The 15,718-nt window shown below is 35.1% G+C and overlaps 4 protein-coding genes across 5 annotated transcripts; 2 read left to right on the forward strand and 2 right to left on the reverse strand.

Moving 5' to 3' along the window:
- The first annotated feature begins 689 nt into the window (after window positions 1-689).
- LOC106174460 (uncharacterized) lies at window positions 690-2,379 on the forward strand. The gene is made up of 2 exons (XM_013556029.2): window positions 690-1,427; window positions 1,863-2,379. Exons 1-2 carry the CDS (start codon window positions 797-799, stop codon window positions 2,060-2,062), a joined length of 831 nt encoding a protein of 276 aa, XP_013411483.2. The 5' UTR covers window positions 690-796; the 3' UTR covers window positions 2,063-2,379.
- On the reverse strand, window positions 2,163-6,222 carry LOC106174456 (nucleic acid dioxygenase ALKBH1). Its single transcript, XM_013556023.3, has 6 exons — window positions 6,007-6,222; window positions 5,022-5,124; window positions 4,544-4,699; window positions 4,245-4,315; window positions 3,521-3,714; window positions 2,163-3,108 (listed from the first exon to the last, which is right to left on the reverse strand). The coding sequence occupies exons 1-6, from the start codon at window positions 6,154-6,156 to the stop codon at window positions 2,361-2,363; spliced, it is 1,422 nt and encodes a 473-aa protein (XP_013411477.2). The 5' UTR covers window positions 6,157-6,222; the 3' UTR covers window positions 2,163-2,360.
- Window positions 6,223-6,790: 568 nt separating this feature from the next.
- LOC106174459 (RRP15-like protein) lies at window positions 6,791-10,973 on the reverse strand. 2 transcript variants are annotated; one of them, XM_013556028.2, is made up of 6 exons: window positions 10,825-10,934; window positions 9,866-9,874; window positions 8,912-9,234; window positions 8,616-8,701; window positions 8,139-8,325; window positions 6,791-7,435 (listed from the first exon to the last, which is right to left on the reverse strand). In XM_013556028.2, exons 1-6 carry the CDS (start codon window positions 10,829-10,831, stop codon window positions 7,289-7,291), a joined length of 759 nt encoding a protein of 252 aa, XP_013411482.2. In that variant the 5' UTR covers window positions 10,832-10,934; the 3' UTR covers window positions 6,791-7,288. The 2 variants fall into 2 exon arrangements, with proteins under 2 accessions (XP_013411482.2, XP_013411480.2); XM_013556026.2 differs by lacking the exon at window positions 9,866-9,874 and having other exon boundaries at window positions 10,836-10,973.
- A 158-nt stretch (window positions 10,974-11,131) lies between these two features.
- LOC106174455 (DDB1- and CUL4-associated factor 4) lies at window positions 11,132-14,511 on the forward strand. The gene is made up of 6 exons (XM_087005304.1): window positions 11,132-11,569; window positions 11,932-11,999; window positions 12,212-13,104; window positions 13,433-13,603; window positions 13,833-13,947; window positions 14,265-14,511. The coding sequence occupies exons 1-6, from the start codon at window positions 11,352-11,354 to the stop codon at window positions 14,468-14,470; spliced, it is 1,671 nt and encodes a 556-aa protein (XP_086861430.1). The 5' UTR covers window positions 11,132-11,351; the 3' UTR covers window positions 14,471-14,511.
- Window positions 14,512-15,718: the final 1,207 nt, after the last annotated feature.

Here is a 15,718-nt window from a genome sequence, read left to right on the forward strand (position 1 = left end):
TATCTGTAATGAACAAATAGCACGATTTTCCTAGATGTATTATGAGTTATAGAAAGGAAAATAAGCATCATGACCTTTTCTTATGTCTACTTGAAAAAAAATACGGAGATTAGGGGTTACTGAACGACAAAGTTTTAACTACGCCCCCGTTACTAACAGACGTATCAGAAAAACACCATATATATAGAAAATATGAATGCAAATTAACTGAGGGCAAACAATGCTTAAAGATGGAAACATATACACGTTTACTTGTGGCAAATGAGCTATATATACTGATAAAGCGATACGTGGAAATTGTGCTTTTAGCGGCATATAGACGCTCGGGTTCCCGTCAAGGAGTGTTCTACAATGTGAATTATTGATTTTTGTAGAGCAAACGGAATTCTACCTTAAAACACTAAAAATTAAAATATTCCATACACTTTTTCCTGGAAATAGGATGCGGCAGGTATTTTTTCGCGTTCGAGATTGGAAGCCTTTTCGTGGAATAGCTGAATTATCAAAGTCACTAAGCTATCAAATTGGATGTCAAATTAAGATGGACGAAGCATTGTTACAAGAACTAATATCTTTACGATCTAGACTACAAATCAAAATCTCATTTACAAGGCGAGTTTTCAACAGATACCTTTGAGAGAGTGACGTAACAATGGGACATTCGCGCAATGCACGCATGATACTACGCCTGTCGCGCTGACGTCAGCCATGGCTTCAACGCAAAGATGGATGCCGCTCACTCCTTGCATGGGCATTTAAATTTCCCATGACTATTGAACAAATGTAGAGAATAGCAATGGGGGTGGTATGGAGCCGTATGAAACGAAGAGTGGATGTTAACAATAACGATAACGAACACGAGCAAGTTTCCACACCCGGATCGGAAAACCATATTGAAAATGAAGATGCTGACGGCGCCGACGTTGCAACAGAAGGAGCCAGTCATACTGCCGCAACTCTTCTCACTCTGAGTAGAAAAAAACCAGCTGTGTGTCTTAGTCGATCTAAAATGAAAGAATACCCGTTCTGGAACAGTCCGTTTTTAGAAGATTACAGAGTCAAGAACAAAACCATGCAGATTATTCTTTACGGGTTCCCAAACAGAAACATCGAAGAACTTTTCTCCGCCCGTGACGTTAAATTTCCTTCGTATTTTCTGAACTTGACCAACCGACCGTTGAGAGTCACGCTGACATCTTTCGGGCCCGAGTTTGAAGTAGAAGACAATCCCGAGGCCGCAATTCTACGAAAACACGTCCGTTATTTAAATCTCTATTTCGAGCGCCATCCACCCATGAACGGAGAGTTGAAAGTGATAGTCGAAGAGGTCTGGAGAAGCAATGTTATTTCGAGGAGAAAAAGAAGCAGAGAGATGTTTACTTTGATTCTGCGTGTAGGTATAAACCGTCAGGAACTCTGGTTAACTGGTAAGTGACTTAGGAAAAAATTATAGTTCATATTGGAAGTTTTCTTACTTCATTCAGGGAATGCAAAATGCAGTTTTATTCAAAGACGATTTATCCGGGACGCAATTTTATACGATTCTGTGTTGGACATGGCTCAATTTTCCAGTGATAGCAAGCAAAATTCAGGAACAAGTAACTGTATCGAACTGCTTGAACTTATCTTTACCAACATGTAACTTTTTGGATAATTTTTTGTCTAAATGTCGATTAAATTTAAATTGAGAAAATTTTGAAATAGGTAAAGCTGGTTAAACATGAAATGTAAAATTTTTGAACTGGATAAAACTTTCACTGGTGTTTATCATCTGTTGGTGGAACATTGCATATCGTATAAATGTGTTGTGAAGAATAAAACTGGCGCTATCATTTATCATCATTTGGTTTGGCCTCTTCCAGGCTTGGACTTCACCCTGATTCTCCGCAATAATCACCCCGACTTTCCTCTGATGAGCACTTCTCCGGGAGGGTCCATCTGCTCGGGGACGTACTTCAGGGTGCTGGACACTGGTGCCCCTGCAGGGGACATTTCCTGGAATGTGGATGCACAACCTAAACGAGCAGAGGAGGGGGAAAGGTGGGCCTTCAACGTACGATAAAGAACAGACTGTACGCGCAAAATGGACCATTTGATAGAACTATTACAAGAAAAAAATAATCAGCAGTTTACATGTACTGTTTAAAATTGCACCTTAACACTTATTGTGGATTTGAAAATATTGTAACATATTTATTGTAACGAGGTAAAAAAAATTGATTATCATTCCACATACTATACCAGAACCCTTTTCACACTTAGCTGCATCACTTGTAACTGCTACATAAATTTATGGTCATTTAAGATTTATAAAAGTAAAATATATGACTTTTTATAAATCACACAAGGCCATTAAAAGTTTATTTCTCAGGAAAATCATGTCCGTGCTTTAATACTTGTCTAACATTGACATTAATTCTGCCAGTCTCGAGCCACTCTCTTAATGGTGCCCATTGCAAGTGGTGCAAATCACGGGCAATTTTTTCATTTACTGTTTTCAGTTTTTCATTTTTGTTTTGAAGGTCACTTTGAGCTGCACCTTCCTTTGTAACTTCTTGAAGAGATGGAGCAGATATTTCTTGCTCTTTCCCTCTATCTGTGTATATTTGCTCTCTTGAGCAACTCGATTTTGCTAGTTGAGCATTGTAACAACCTGAACAAATTTCACTGTTATGCCTTTGAACACTTTCACTTTTATGTAGTTTTAGCACCTTGACTTTCATGTGTGACTGGCAGTTTGAGCACAGAGAATTAGCCGTTTGACCTCTGGCGCCATTGCCTTGTTGATCAGGTCCAGCATTCTGTTTTTGAGGTATATCTGGAGCATCTATATTTGAAGCAATGTGACATGTCTGTGTTATAGTATTGAGAGAAAGAGAAACTGGCAAGTTGCCACCTTGGGAAACAGTTTTTCCTGCAGCATCCACAAGGACTGGGAGAGGAGAGTCTAGTTTATCCAGTGTTCCTGGTAGGATTCTTGGCACGGCATGATAAGCCAATCTTGCTGCACCCGACATGACCACAACGTCTCCACTGTTGATGTACATGGCCACTGGCTTAACTGACTTGGTCACACCACCCAACAGGAAAATAGCCGATTGACCAAAACTATGGAATGATAAATAAAAAAAAAATCATGCAGTTGAGCAAAGAAGTTCATCAGCTGTGTCATGCACTCAAAGTTCTGATGATAGTATCTTCAATCTACAGCAAGTAAAACTCAGCGTGATAATCACTCATTCGTTCTATTGATAATGTTACAGTGTTACTCTTTAAAAATTATATATCAATTTGACTACATCTAAAAAAAAATGCTTTAACGCTTGTTTAGAAAATGAATGTTTTGTAGAAAAATTGGCTTTTGAAAAGATTAAAACTTAACTATCTACGGAAGGTTAGTTCATCCCTCCAGTAAAAACAAGAAAGGCAGGGCCTGACAATTATACTCCATGTTAACACACTCAACACATTACAGAAAGGAACAAAAAATTTAAAGTGAGATTCTAATTTTTGTTATTACCTGATGGACAGCAGGGGTGCATCATGGTCGAACTCTGAATAGTCCACATGGCCACCCAGCTTGGAGTTCAGGTGGTAGTAATTAACAATGGAGGCTTGGGCTGTAAAGGCGGGGAAACCCACCCGCTCTGCTATGATACTGGACAGCAAAGACAAGTCCTCAGGAAAGGCTGTGCACTGGTCCTTGTGGTATTTCTGGAAGAAAAGAAAAATATATATGCTTTTAACTCTCTGAACACTTGATTTGTTACTTCATTGTTAATATATATTGCTGAATCAAATAATGCCATTGCTTCTTTTGATATTTCACATAACTGCAAAACATATGCTATAAAAATGTAAATTTCGCATAAACTAAAGATGGGGATTCTGTGCCTTAATAAGTTCATGGGAATTTTGACTTCAGTCTTTCAATTTTCTCTTTAGATAGCCTTTGATAATATTTAAAGAGATGTTACATCCTTTTTACAATATTAAATGCCTACTAGAGCAAAGAGTTTATGTTTACAAAATGTGAAATTTAAATGCAAGGAATGCACATACATAACCAATCAAGCCACGTACAGTTGTAAGTATAATTAAAAAGGTGTAGTGAAACTGGGTTTAAGAGTTTGGATGTTGATAAAGGTATAAAAATAGCAAGTTGTCAAAGAGCAAGGGCAATTTGACTATCCAATCATTTCTTTCCAAAACCTCTTGAGCAGTCTCTTTAACCTAGTCCTCACCTTTTCATTCCAGTCATACTGGTATCCCAATGTTGCCCAATGCAAGTGCTTCATATTACTGTGACTTGGATCTGATAAAAAAAATGATTCAAATTACAATATGCACATGTATACAAATTAGTCAGCCTTGTTTTCTACTAAATGTAGTGAAGCATTATAGATAAAATTGACTTTCATTTCACTTTATTGTTACAGAGGCCTAATTTAAATCAACCTAAGAAGAGATATCAGAAAGCAATTTCTATACACTCAAACCACATTGTCTTGTATCCAGTCTTCAATGAAAGTTATATCCTTGCCTTTTACGTGTGTCTCCCACAAATTTTCCTTCCTGTCTTCATCTAAGTGAGCATCAATGTTGGTGTTGTTTGGTTTATTATGGTAATTCTCCAGGCACCGTTTTACCCAGTATTTCTGATAGTGAGGTTCAAATGGATTTCTGATGAAGAAGAACCCTACAAGAAATGAAAATACAAAGATAAATTATAACTGCTTTTACAATGTAAAATACAATACATAGTGGTAAGATTGAATATTTTCCATTTTTACACTAGATCGCAAGATTACTGTATGTCACACAAGAAAATCAAATTCATCCAAAATATAAAAATGAATAAAAATTCTTTCATACAAAATCTAACTTCTTAGGAGAGTGTACTTTCTCAATAGATGATACATAATATTATAAGTTAATACATACAAAATATCCCCAAGTTTTCCACTTGAAACCAATCCATTTCAAACAGCATCATTAAGTCAATATACAAGTATTGTTACCTGGGTTAGTAGTCAATGTGAAGACCTCCCACTTGTATGTTGGAATAAGTCCTTTTAATGTTAAGTCCTGTCCTGATAAACCACTGTATGGCACTTGGTCAACCTGATGTAACAGGAAGCAAAATGTCAGTATACATGTATATACTGAATAAAATGTTGTTCACAGCCTAAAGCCAGCCCTTTCTACTTATATTTTTATCAACTATAGTTACATTTTATATTAAAAATGAAATAAACTGATTATTCTTAATAAACTACATTCAGAGGTCAAGTTCAAATCCATGTGCCCATGTAGCAATGTTTGGATAAATAGTTGATATATTTGTAGTAGGGCAGTGAAGACATGTTTTTCTACCCCTCTAATCTTTCTTCCTGTTAACTTTCTTTCTAACATGTGTTCCTGAAAAACATGCATGTTGCCAAAATATGGTGTGTTAAAATTGTATTCTACTGATAACACAAATTATGATGACTTAGAAGTGTAATATGTTATAACTATGTTTCAGTGTAGAATAGGCCATTTGTGTGACTACAAATTTGGTGAACATAACATTAAAATCATTTTCATATTGCCCCCTTATTTTAGACTACCCATTATTTCCAGTAGATTCGTTTACATAATTTTTAAAAATGTGTTTTGAAGTAGCACTTTTAGAAAAAAAAAATCATAATTTGCTGCTTTTCATTCTTGTTTCTCACCAAAAATATATATTTTGGCATGACAAATACAATAGCTTTTACTGAAGGACCTGGATGACCATGGCTTATCATCAGTCAATTCAACTACAGTATACAGAGTTCAATAAACATACCAACAAAAATTCCCCGAGATGTGATAATTGAGGTGCGCATACCCCATCCTACTAGAAAGACACAGGTGCACATAAAAGCTTAACAAAATTATTTTAAGAAGAATGAAGACTGTTCAAATTAAGTAAGTAAACATATCGGGCCAATGCATTTCAATGACACTGCCACCACCTACCTCAACACGATTTTTTGTTTCTCGAAAATCAATGACATCCTTGAAATCAGGAGGAGGTTTTCGTCTCGCATAGTACTTGTACGCTTCCTTGAATAAATCTTTTCCTACCTGATCAGCAGCGACTGATTGAGACGAAACACATGAATCCATTTTATGTTGCCAGAAATGCTTTCATTATTTTCATTTCCGCTTTTGAAAAGGATACTTGCACGAAACCGAATCTACGTTAGCCTAGCCTGTCTTGCTTAAAGGCGACTAACTTATTGCATAGTAGATCTAAGCAACTAAAGGCAGGCAGCTTATTTTTCGAGTTTTGATGTTGTTCTGCAAAGTTTTTTTTTCAAAACTAATCCAAATTATAAAGATTAAATGAATTTAGAGATAATCGAATGCGGTAGAAAAAACTTTTGGTGGCATGAGTAAATCTGAGTTAGAAAAATTGAAAACTGAAATATGTACAAGTATGTATGACAGGCCTGCGGCGTTTTTTTATGCTAAAGAATTTGAGCCTCAAGATAACTAAACATTGAACACAGACAAAAATCCTTCAAATGAATGAGTCAAAATGTCTCATTTGGCAAGTATAAAGTGGCATTTTGCAACTTTTTTTTTTCATTTTTCAACTGGTCAGTGCTAATGCATAATAAGATCACTATATATATTATTTCTATTATACTTCTCAAAGATGTACAAAAATACTGGACATTTTCATTCAAATAAATATTATGGGATCTCCTGGGATACCTAACCTTACATTTGAAACAGAAAGACCCAAAGTTACAAGTTTAATGTATAATTATGCACATTGTATACTGTACATTTATTAAACTTCCTTTACAGTTGTAATTCTTTCAAAATATTTTGCAGAATATACACAATGAATGTACAACTTCAGCTCGTGTAGAACTTGAATAAAATCAACAAAATTTTTACTGAAGTAGACAATTATTTTATCAGTTTCACTTTCTATAGAAAAAGGTAAATGTTCACCTTGTTGCTGAATTATATGTTGTAGTGTAACACAAGCTCCAGTGAAATTTGTTTATCACTAGTATGTGACATGTGACTGTAGAATTCTAAAGTAGCCATTTTTTTGTATTTCCATAAAGTGTATCTTCATTCCTTGCAAATTCAAATAAGTTCTTCATGCAGTAATAGATATGTTCCCATATGAACATACCAATATATATATATATAGATACTTCTTACAAGGAGAGGTATGTATTTAAGATAAATAAACAGATGTACATTTTATTTTCCAAGAGGCTGTTCATTTACATTTTCAAGACTTTTCATTGTCATCATTATCATCACTGTCAGCTTTCCGGTCCCAGTCCTTCATCTTTGCTCCCATCATAAAATCATCCCTTAACACTTTCCAGGACGGACTTTCTGGCTCTGTAGTAAGGACATCCAGCTCCATTCTGGCCTGAAATAATCAATTAGAATGTTTTAGTTACCTAAACTAGACACTGCAGAAGGTGCATCTAGAGACATAAAACAAAGATATTTAAAGAAAAAGATTCAATGACATCCCGACAAGACTGATGGCTGAATGATTTCTTGAATTTTTTTTAACATGAGCCAACTTTTTTCACCTGAACAACAGACATGGCCCATAAAAAATACCAACTCTTTGAACTATTCACAATCTGTTGTGGTTTTCTGACCAACCATAATTTCAAAACAGTTTCCTGTATCATCACATCTTCCATATTTTTTAAAACTTTTTATAACTTCAAAGTTATAATCAACTGAATTAAATTCATTCATCACTGACAGTCTGACATTTTCCTACATGAGTGTAGACGGCAGCAACAGTCATGACAACAGCATGAAGAAACACAGGTAAACACAAAATATACAGATGTAGCAATACTCTTAAGATAATTGAAAAATAAAAACATTTCTTTAAATTACAATTAGTAATTTAGCACATTAAACTTTGTTAAATTTTGGAGTCATATCCAACAAAAATGGCAAAAAAGTCTCTTCATATATTCTCCTCTTCAAGGATACAGTTTGTATGAATGGTTATAGTTGCTGCCAGGTAAAAACCTTTTTTTTTTTTTCACCACAATGCCTTCATTTCTTTAATATGTAAAAAACTAAATAATTAGTGAAATCATTACCTTTTTGATGTCCCCTTTCTTGGCCCCTTTACTGGATTCTGTGCCTTTCAGGACATCTAAAAAAGCACCAGGTGTTACAGACTTCATCACCTTCTCTCTCTTTCCTTCAGTTGAGCCAGCTTCTTTCAGTTTAACCTCAAGATCCTTTTGTTGTTTCCGTACTGCATTGAAAAGCTGTACAACCCCCCTATAAAGAAAATTGACAATGGTTAGGGTTTTACTTACAATGTAGCTAACAAATTTGAGGTTTTTCCATGGAAAAGGTATTATATATATTTATATTATATATATTATATATATATATATAATAATTAAATATGTAATTCAGCAGTGAAAGATAATGGTTGAAAATTAAATATTGAGAGTAAACACCTATCAGCCAATATCAACATTATGGCAATATTTATCAATATTATCAACACTATTATTTTTTTATCACCTATTTATGTATTTGTTTGAATAAAAATGACATTTTACCTTTGTGCAATCCTTTGTAAACTTCTCTCTTTTTCTTTTTCCAATATGTCTGGTTTAACCCTGTTCATTTCTTCCCAGAGTCGTTTCTAAAATTGTACATTCAATACATAACCTTCCAATCCATAAAAAGTTTTTTATCACACATTAAAAAAATTAATTAAAAATAATAATAATAATAATAATAATAATAATAATAAATTATCATAAAAAAAACGAATAATGATTGTTAAATTACAATTTGATTTTTCCACTCTCCATATTTCGATTACAGAAATACATGAATATTTGCCACTTACTTTTAATTTTCTTTCTCTGATTTCTGCTTGTTCTTCTCTTATCTTTTCTTTCACTGTTCTAGTAACTGCTTTATTTTTAGAATCCACAGTCAAGTCAGAGTCTACATCAGTTTTATTTTCAATAGTTCTTTTATTCAGATATATCTGTTTATCTGTTTTTGCTTTAGCAAGGATTACAGGTTTTGACTTTGGTATTTGTTTCTGTAAAATTTTTGTCATTGCATCTGCCCATCCTACTGCTGTAGATTTCTTGTCGCCATTTTCCACAAATCCATTGGATTTATTTTCCAGTTCTTCCACTTCTGTTCCACTTGGTCCATCATCTGAAAACAAAATAAAATACAACTCTATAATGTGATATTCCTCCAATAACTTCATCCTCCCTGTCTGCTTTAAATGAAAATGAATATAAATCAGCTGGATAACAGGATTATGGACCTTTGTTTGCTGTGCCATAATAAAAAAAATGAATGAAGCCCCCAAAAAGCTTTTTTGTTACTATATTAAGATGGCAATATCTGCACTGTGTACATGTCTCACAGCATGTCGTAAAAGCACTGCATTATCTGCTTAGCGCGATAACTTATTATGTGTCAAACTTCAAGTTTCTATGATAATTTAATAATTAAATTATTAAGTGCGTGAAAATCAAGGGGGGGGGGCAACTTTTCACTCATTTCTGTACGTGGCGTATTAAAACAAATCACAGACATGGTGCCATTATATTTTAAAATCTTAATGAGAAAGCTCAAGCATTCCAACAGTTTCTTCATATTTAGATATATTGCCATCTTAATTAACTTTTAAAATTACACAAAAAAAAAGTACGTGTCGACCAGACGAGAAATTCAATACCAGAACTTGAGGCAAGTTGCAAAGATTGTACAATAGAGTACAGTGCGTTTTCGTATGTCAGCAAAATATAATAATCACCACGGGTAATTTTTTACATACTGACTATATAATGCATCGGGGGCCGTAGCGATAGTCCGAAGGTTCAATAGTCCGAAGGTTCATTGGTCCGAATGTTCACTATAGAACCTTCGGTAGGTATATCACAATCCGCTAGGGGCGCTACAGTCGTAACTGTCCAGTGGCAGTGAAGTGTAAAACTGAAGTCGGCCTGCTGACAGCTCGCCTATGGCACCCCTTTTTTAAATCTCTCTTTTAGCGCCGCGTTAAAAAAAAACTAATACAAGCCATTAACTAAATAAGCTGTAAATCAAAGAGTAAAATCCGGTCACGTGATTTTCCCGTGTTGCAGTCTTTGAGAAGTTTCAGTTCAGGGTGTTTGAAGTTTTGCCTCGACAAAATGCTCAAAAATGTCAGGGAAGTACTGGTTTCAGTTTTTTAAAATTTATATCGAGTAAAGTTTATGAAATTTGCAATATTATGTAAAAAAATCATGAAAATTAAACCATGCGAAGTATAGTTTATTTGATGCGCAATATTTATAGTACTTGATCTGCACGGAAGCCATCCCAGCCATGTGCTTGTGCGGTCGCCAATTTGGGTTTGTTTCCGGGTCATTAGATTAACATACAGCCATAATTGCCCTAATTGGTCACAAGCAATTTGAGCTGCAGCTACAGCTGAGTGATCACCGCTGGTCAGTAGTGACAGGTTTTAAGCTGAAAAGTGTGGACACTTTTGGTGCATTTTTGCAGTTAAAAAACTTCAATATCTTTGTTGCTTGTAGGAATATTAAAAAAATTCCAAGTGATTTCATCCGGTTTTTACATTACCTTTCAGATGATATAAGTATTATAATTTTCTGATCAGTTTGAAAATTTTTCTGATATACCTACCTTCGGACCAATGAACCCTTGATTAAAAAATCGATAAAAATGTTACCAATTTTCGGACCAATGAACCTTCGGACCAATGAACCTTCGGACTATCGAGACGCCCCCAATGCATCTACCTGAAGGGTCCACATCACTTTCAATATCTCCATCAGATCCTGAATCGAACGAAACTTTCACGAACGGGTCTGCTGTTTTGCCTGCCATGCTGCCGGATGTCAATGTCAATAAAGTAAAGATTTCGAAGGAACAAATTGAATACAAATTGTTAGGAAAACAGCCTTAACCTTTTGAAGTAGCTCTTTTAAAAAATTGACGAATATGTATTAGATATTTTATTAAGTGTACAAGAAAAAATATATTGTACCCAAAACTATATTTTTTCTTTGTTCTTATTACTATAAAAAAGGGAAATAAAGCTTGGTTTTCTATACATCCAACATGTCAGCGCCCATGGCGACTGCCTCTTCCTTCACGGCCGTAGAGCATTCGAACAGATTTTTCTTCAATTTCAGCAATTAAATGTGCTTCTCACATTCTACAAGTAGTGATAAAGCACAGAAAATTATCATCTGGTAAATTACTAAAATCTAATAACTTTAGTCGAAGTCGTCACACATAAAATCTTACAAGTTATGGCATCACGACAAAATAAGCATTATTCTGACCAGGGCCGTTCTGACCCAGAACAGAGGTGTAAGTGTCAGTGGACAGGTACCAGTAAAGCTAGGAAGAGATGTCCAACATGTGATGGACCAAGGGGTGGATCACACACAACACCTGGTAAGAGAAAGGAGACTGGACACGAAAAAGCCAAAGCCAAAGGAGTCGAAATGTGTCGTGGAAGAAACAAATTAGGTATTATAGTACTAGTAAATATAATCTTGTTAAATCAGCTCAGTTATTTAAAATGTGGTAAAACACAAATCACACCTACAGGTTTAATATCAACCATTACATAGAAGCCAGAAAAAAATTCCTGATCTCTGGAACAGGAGTTTTCCAGATTGCAACAGTTTTGGACTTTGGAATGCTAAGCAGCTAGGTAAATGATAAATGCATTGGATATCTCTTGGATTCACTATTTACCATTATTCACCAAAAATTCCTGAATATATGATAATCAATCCATTTTTTTTTTTTTTGACAATTTAAAAATTATTTCTGCTTTTTATTTGTATTACTATCAATAAATAACATATACTGTATCATTTCAGGGAGTATGACATGTAAAGATGAATCGACAGCAGGGGCTTCCACATCAAGGGAAGATGATGAATTAGATATCCTTTATAACATGTTTGTGTAATATTGGTCGAAGATAATACATGTTAAATTATATTTAACATTTTGAGCATACAAGTGTTGTACATTACTCCTCTGCCTGATTTCGAGTCAATACATTAAAAAAAAAATTTAGGCTGATTGTAAAATGATGTTATAGTTGCATATTAAATTATTTATTTGATAATAATAGAGCCTTAACTATTGTCACAGATTCCTGGATTTTATTATGACAGAGAAAAAAAGAAATATTTCCGAATTCTACCTGGGCACAATAACCCAAGAGGCTCAACTACCTCAAGCCTTGTTACAGAGGATGTTGTGAAACTGAAAGTGGAGGAGCAACAAAAAGAAAAATATCTGAAATTAAGAGAAGAGCGAAGAAAGTCTGACCTACTTCAAACTATCAAAAAACGAGAGAAGTCAGTTAATTTGGTGACTCTGCTAGATGAAATGAGGACTGGTTTTAGCTCAGATGTCCATTTTCAACGGTCAGTCTTGACCAGTAGTATGTCCAATCTCAAGTATTGTGGAAAGCAGAAAATTACCCACCAGCCCTCTATGTCCCAGTATGCCTCTTTTGATTCCATTGTAAGCATGGTGCCTAACTATGAAAGAGACAAACTACTGTGTGTGTGGTCCAGTAGGTACTCAATGACCATGAGAATTCAGTCTCTGAAGATAGATATCAACCCAAAGGTGACAAAAATGGCGTCCCCTTGTACAGTGACACCAACAGGTGCTTCTATACAGAGTAGTGCTAAGGTAACAAGTGCTTGCTGGGCGCCACTCTCACGTGAAAATAATAATGATAATCATAATAACCAATGTCGCATATTGTACACAACAATAGGACACCTGAACATGGACCATCCCAGCCTTGCTTTGTTCAAAGACTTGGAATTCACTAGTGTTGAAGAGAGGGCTAGGTTTGTGGACTTTAATCTAGGTTTTAAGGCCCTATGGTGCTGTGCCTGGTGTCAATACACGAAACGGTTTTCTGTTGGCTCGGAAAAATGTGGATTGTTGGTGGATGTGGAGACAAGGAAACTGTGGGAACTACACAGTAAAAACAATGATATACTGTCACAAACTTTTACTGAGGTTAGTGAGATAACATCTGCTTGAAACTGTTGCCTTTGAAAGGATTCATACTTATAACAGATCTTCTATCAAGTCTAAACAGCGAAAAATTGGCACAGAGTTTTGAATATTTTCTATTTTTAAACTAAAATAAATTATGTTCAGCATTTGGCAAAAATGGTATGCAAGCGCAAACCTATAACATGCATGACATTTGCTGACCTAATGAAGATCGTTTATAGCAAAAATAAGGATCTAAATGTAATGACTGTTTTTCAGTATATGAAGGTCTAGCTTTTATGGGCCTGTTAAGATATCGATACATCTTTTAATGACATATATATTTTAGAATGGTACACTACTGTACAGTGGCACCAAGAACCCAGGCTGTGTATTATGTCACGACTTGAGGAGTATCTCCACTCGTTATGTGTACTCTCTGCCACAGGGCAAGGGTGTGTGTTGCCTGAAACTGCTCAAGGATGAGAATTACTTACTTGCTGGAAACTTTCCTGGAAAAGTGAGTTTGGAATATTTTTCATATCTTCAGAAATGTGATATGAAAGCCACTGTATTCAGCAGAAAATAGCCTTTTGTTTGATGGGAATAGGGATTCACTGATTGTTTAGCACCTCATGCTTTTATTAAACAAATGAATTAATGGTATGACTTCTTAAACAGGTTTTCCCTTATTCCAAAGGTAATTAAATACATCAGAAAACATGACCTACATGTACCTTGCATTTCAGCTTGCTCTGTGGGACCTAAGGAAGAGACGAGTGGTGCATGAGTACCCAAGACACAAGAACCAGTACTTCAGGCTGCAGTTCTCAGTTGATGACAGGGAAAATTTCATCTGTGCAGGTATTTTATTTTGATCAATATTGATGTGTCCATTTTGTGTGAAATGTGATGAAGGAGTAAGATTGGCTCAAACTGTTGTTACTGGTAGAATGAAGTATTTGTGGTGTTAATCTGATATGTGTGTGTGTGTGTGTGTGTGTGTGTTCAAGAACCAAGTCTCTTCTTACTAAAAGATATGCTTCAGGATTTAAGATTTTATATCTTCAAGTAAAAGTAATTAAAACAAAGAAACAGATACATAATGCAAATGTATCCAATTCCTGTCAATGGTTGTTTTCTTTTCAAATCTTATTCCAAATGTTCTGTCCTTGTTTCAGTTGGGAGTGACAGCATATCAAGAATTTGGAGTCTTTCTGATGCAAAGTTACTTCACGAGCTCCCCCCTCTGTGTCAGACAGATAATACTGGGTTAACTCCACCTCTGCCACAGTTGTGCTTCTCTGAGAACTGGGCCAAAAACACCAGCTTCCCAGCACTCTTAATGGGCCTTAAAAATAAAATGCATTTCTACTCTTTGTATTAAAACTCTAGGACTAATTCACTCAGCAATTACATGCCAAGGAGACTGTACATGTATTACACTGTCCAGTGTTAGGTATTTGTTTGCATCAGTCAATATTTAATGTTTTGTTTTGAGAAGTGCAGTTTTAGCAACTGTTCGTATGTCCGTCTTTAATATATGTATGCAATCCATTCTGTGGTTACCCATCCATTCTGCAATATGTCTTAAACACAGAAATGTTGTAGATAATTAGAATACATGAATATTAATAAAACGTTAATTTCAAGTTTTGGTTTAAATAAATATATTATAATATATTATGCATATTGATTCCTGTAGTAAATGGTAAAGATCTAGTAAGGTTAGGCAAAATTGAAAAGTTGGTTAATTTACTGGGTTCAGTGCATGAAATTTTTAAATTAAATTTTGTTATTAAACATGATGCTTACTAGGCATATCAGCTTTTTTTAAAGGTCGGTTGGTTTTTAGGTGAATTTAAAGCATAAAAACATACACATAAGTGTTCCCTGTGGTCAATTGTAAAATTTTCTTACTTTGCAAACCAATGCATTTTTCCCATTGAAAAAAAGAAAAAGGCACCCTGTATGCATGAAAAGAATCTAATTTTAAACCAAAATTAAGGTTAGTCATGCTCTTTAACCAACTTATCAATTTTATCTAGCCTGACCTAGGAAACCAATGAATGAAAAATAGTACAGCTCGAACTTGTGCATACGTAGATTAGGTTCATTATCGGCTGCATTATAAATGTTTGGACAATGCATGCCAAGCAGTGCTGTGTTGTCCCTTACCATTTTTACCACCTGCCAGGCCACAGATTGATTTTTTCACTAGATGTTTGAAGATGTGTTTCTAAAAGCACTTTTCTGTATTAGGAGTCCTGCGATGATTTGCCCATAGAATATTGGTGATGTCACTACACTGGCCTCTGCTAGAAAGTAGAGTTCTTTCCTTCATCACTTTGAGCATGTGTTGAGGGTATTATTGGGATCATGGAGAGAACTGTTCTGCACCCAGTGACTAAATAATTTGTAATAGTGTTATAATAATAGTGTTATTTTTGTTTAAATCTCTTTCCCCTGTACATGTATCTTAGGATTCTTTTTTGCATCCCCACGTTTAATAAATTACCTCTGAAATGCACTTTTGACCTATACTGACAACTTGGTCGATTTCTTGAGCAAAACGAAACCAAACTCAAAGGACTTGAACGGAAGAAACCTGAACGGTAGGCAAGCTTTAGGGGAG

The sequence above is a fragment of the Lingula anatina genome, chromosome 2 (genome assembly GCF_051362555.1).
Source record: "Lingula anatina isolate TDL-2025a chromosome 2, LinAna3.0, whole genome shotgun sequence".
NCBI classification, from domain to species: Eukaryota; Metazoa; Brachiopoda; class Lingulata; order Lingulida; family Lingulidae; genus Lingula; species Lingula anatina.